The following is a 3,218-nucleotide window of genomic DNA, read 5'->3' on the forward strand; positions in this document are numbered from 1 at the left end:
CGCCGGAGCCCAGCAGGTCGAGGCTGCGATGGCTGGGAGCATGCCACTGCACTCCAGTCTGAGCAACAGAGTGAAACTCCAACTCAAAAAAACAAAAAAATAAAATAAAATAAACTGTCCCTGAAAAGCAGCCCAGCAGCAGACACCTGGCCCAGAGACCTTTGGACTGCACTGCCACCTGCCTGAGAAAGCCAGTGTAGGGGTCAGGAAGCCCTGCTCCAGGTCACCTCTGCCATGTGAGATGCCAGCTCCTCCTTGGCCCCTGCCTCTCCTGGTGCAGCTTGGGCAGCAGGTCACCTGATGTTGTTCTGAGAATACTGATAACTGAGGCATTGTCACCAGGTCTATAGCTGAGGTGAGCATCTGAGACTGAAAAAAATGAAGACCAAAAGTCCCAAATTGAACTAGCAACAGCTCCCAGGGGAGCTGGGATTTGGGCCTTCATTTATTTATTTTATTTTTATTTATTTTTGAGTTGGAGTCTTACTCAGTCGCCCAGGCTGGAGGGCAGTGGCTGCTCCCGGCCACCGCAGCCTCAACCTGCTGGGCTCTGGTGATCCTTCTGCCTCAGCCTTCTGAGTAGCCAGAATTACAGGTGCGTGCTACCACGCCTGGCTAATTTTTTATTTATCGTAGAGATAAGGTCTCACTAAGTTGCCCAGGCGGGTCTCAAACTGGCGGGCTCAAGCAATCCACTCACCTCAGCCTCCCAAGGTGCGAGATTACAGGCTGAGCCACTGAGCCCGGCTGGATTAGTGCCTTTATAAACTGCTTTTATTCTTTCCAACAAGAACTTTGTAGTAGAGTTCCAAACAATGTATCCCCTATACCTTAAATGACCTGTTTGTACCTGAAAGGCAGGAGAGTTGAGTCTATGTTACAGAAGAAGACAAACCTGGGAGCAAGTCTCAGCTCTGGAGACTCATTCCTTACTGTGTGACCTTGACCAAATCCCTTCCCTTTCCTCACGCTTGCCATGAAGTGAAAACATGACCTTGCAGAGCTCAGGCAAGGCCTGCATGGTCCACTGATAAAGACCCTAGCCAGGAACTGGCATAGCAGGTGCTTAGTACAGGGCTGCTATAATCTGGTGGACCCTGGCTGTCCTTCCTGTTCACATTCCATCCTCAGGGTGCTGGTTCCTGCCGTGCCCCAGAAGGCCAGACCTGCCTGAGCAGAAGAAACCTAGCCCTAGGGCCAGTTACACGGGTGTTCATCACTTACTTGACAGGTTTTCCAAAGGCCATGTTGTCTTCCTGTTGAAGGACAAGAGCAGAGGTCAGTGGGGAACCTACATCTAGGTTGGATAACACACACCTGGCTCAGAAGCTAAAGTGCAGTGACTTAAAAGGGGCTATATTAGGGGTGGGCAAAAGTGGGGCCTGGGCCCTGCCCTGGGGCTGGCATGGTATCTGAAGTGCCAGCAGTGGTTTTTCCGTGGGAAGAAGGCAGAAGTGCATAGAGTACTACATTGGGAGACCAAAGACCTGGGGCTCCAGCTGCCACTGCCCCTCTGTGGTACCCAGGGACTTTTCTTATCCTCTCTGGGTCAGGTTTCATTCTCTCCAAGTTCTCTGATCTTTGATGATGGGCAGGTGGTTTCCTTTGTGGTCTGGCCTCCTGACCCAACTTTAGAGGCCCACACAGAGCCCATCTCTGCGTCTGGCGGCCTGACTACATTCAGAGCAGGGCAGGGGTGGTAGGCTCAGAGAGGCTTCCTGGGAGGGAGACACTGCAGCAAAGTCCTAGACTCACCACATAAGACCTGGAGTATAGGAGTTATGCAAAGACAGACTCTGGGTTCAGAATCAGGGAGACCCTGCTGGCAGAGCTGGTCAAGGATGAATCATCATAAAAATACATGACAGTGAAAGTAATGGATGTGAAAGTATTTTTAAGTGCAAAGTGACAGACCTTTGTTGTGTTAAGATGATCATGACAACTATTAATATATGCAGGTTGGTGCCAGCACACCCCTTCATTCCAGCCTCTGCCACCTGGAAATAGGCAGGATGATGTATGCTCATTTGGAGCTAGCCCACTGGACCAGTCTTGGTCACATCCCCAGGGAACACAGCTGATTCATTCTAAAGCCCCACTCCCTCTTCTGCATGGCCATACCCAGGGAACCATGTCAGCCTCCCCTGTCCCCCCACCTTGACTCCCACCTTCTGAAGGTCCAGAGAAGTGGATCCTGGATGGTCTGACTCTCCACTCTTGCCTCTAACCCCTACCCATGTCTTGGTATCCCAGGGGTGGGGGCAAGGGGCTGGGTCAATTATTTAAGAATCCTTCTGGCCACACTGCCCTCCTGGCCTGTCCTGGAGGTGAGAGAAGCGGGGAAAGGGGTCAAGCACTGATGAGGGGCAGGGGGCAAGGGCCAGGACTACGTTGTTATCTGCATTTTCCGGGGGAGACAGGAAGGCTGCCTGTAGGCAAGACAGGTCAGTCTTCCACTTAAACCTTGAAACCCACCAGAGTGGGGCAGAATGGGAACTCACCGAGACAAAGTAGGGGCCAGCAAAGTCCCGAATGACTCCTGTGGATGTGCAGATGCCCATGTGGCCAATGATGGGGAAAAACCACCTGCAGGGAAAAAGGATGGGGAAGGCAGGGTAGGGGTTAGGGGTCTTTCAGCCAGTCAGAGAGACCCTGGGGACACTTCCTCCAGTGTAGGGGTATGTGAATATAATGCTGCATGATGAGTGCCCATTACCAGTGTGGTCCAGAGGAGCGGGGGTGACACAGACAAAGGACAACTGCAAATTGACAGCACAATGGGCTACCACTGCACCCCCACCAGAATGGCTATAACTAAAAGGACAGTAACACCAAATGCAGGTGAGATTGAGGAACACCTGCAACCCTCATCCACTGATGGTGGGAGTATAAATTGTTTTTACCATTCTGGATAAGTTTGGTACTATACGTATGCCTCAGCAATCTCATGGAGCCTCCTTTCCTCCACCCCTAGGAAACAAGTTTGCCAAAACTCACTGAACTGTACTCTTAAAATGTGTGCATCTTATTATAAATTATATCTCAATAAAGTTGGTCAGCCGGGCTCGGTGGCTCAGCCTGTAATCCCGCGCCTTTGGGAGGCTGAGGTGAGTGGATTGCCTGAGCCCGCGGGTTCGAGATCTGCCTGGGCAACTTGGCGAGACCTCATCTCTACAATAAATCAAAAAAAATTAGCTGGGTGTGGCAGTGCATGCCTG

General features: G+C 51.4%; 1 protein-coding gene across 3 annotated transcripts in view; it reads right to left on the reverse strand.

Annotated features, from left to right (window-relative positions):
- TMEM222 (transmembrane protein 222) overlaps nucleotides 1–3,218 on the reverse strand; it is a 15,928-nt gene that overhangs the window by 4,298 nt on the left and 8,412 nt on the right. For all 3 annotated transcript variants that reach the window (XM_008060347.1, XM_008060346.1, XM_021713528.1), the window contains exons 2-3: nucleotides 2,502–2,586; nucleotides 1,225–1,256 (exon numbers count right to left, since the gene is read on the reverse strand). In XM_008060347.1, the coding sequence (XP_008058538.1) occupies nucleotides 1,225–1,256; nucleotides 2,502–2,586 (117 nt within the window). The remainder of the gene's footprint in view (nucleotides 1–1,224; nucleotides 1,257–2,501; nucleotides 2,587–3,218) is intronic.

This window comes from Carlito syrichta, unplaced genomic scaffold (genome assembly GCF_000164805.1).
Source record: "Carlito syrichta isolate Samal-C Ts95f unplaced genomic scaffold, Tarsius_syrichta-2.0.1 Scaffold304598, whole genome shotgun sequence".
NCBI classification, from domain to species: domain Eukaryota; kingdom Metazoa; phylum Chordata; class Mammalia; order Primates; family Tarsiidae; genus Carlito; species Carlito syrichta.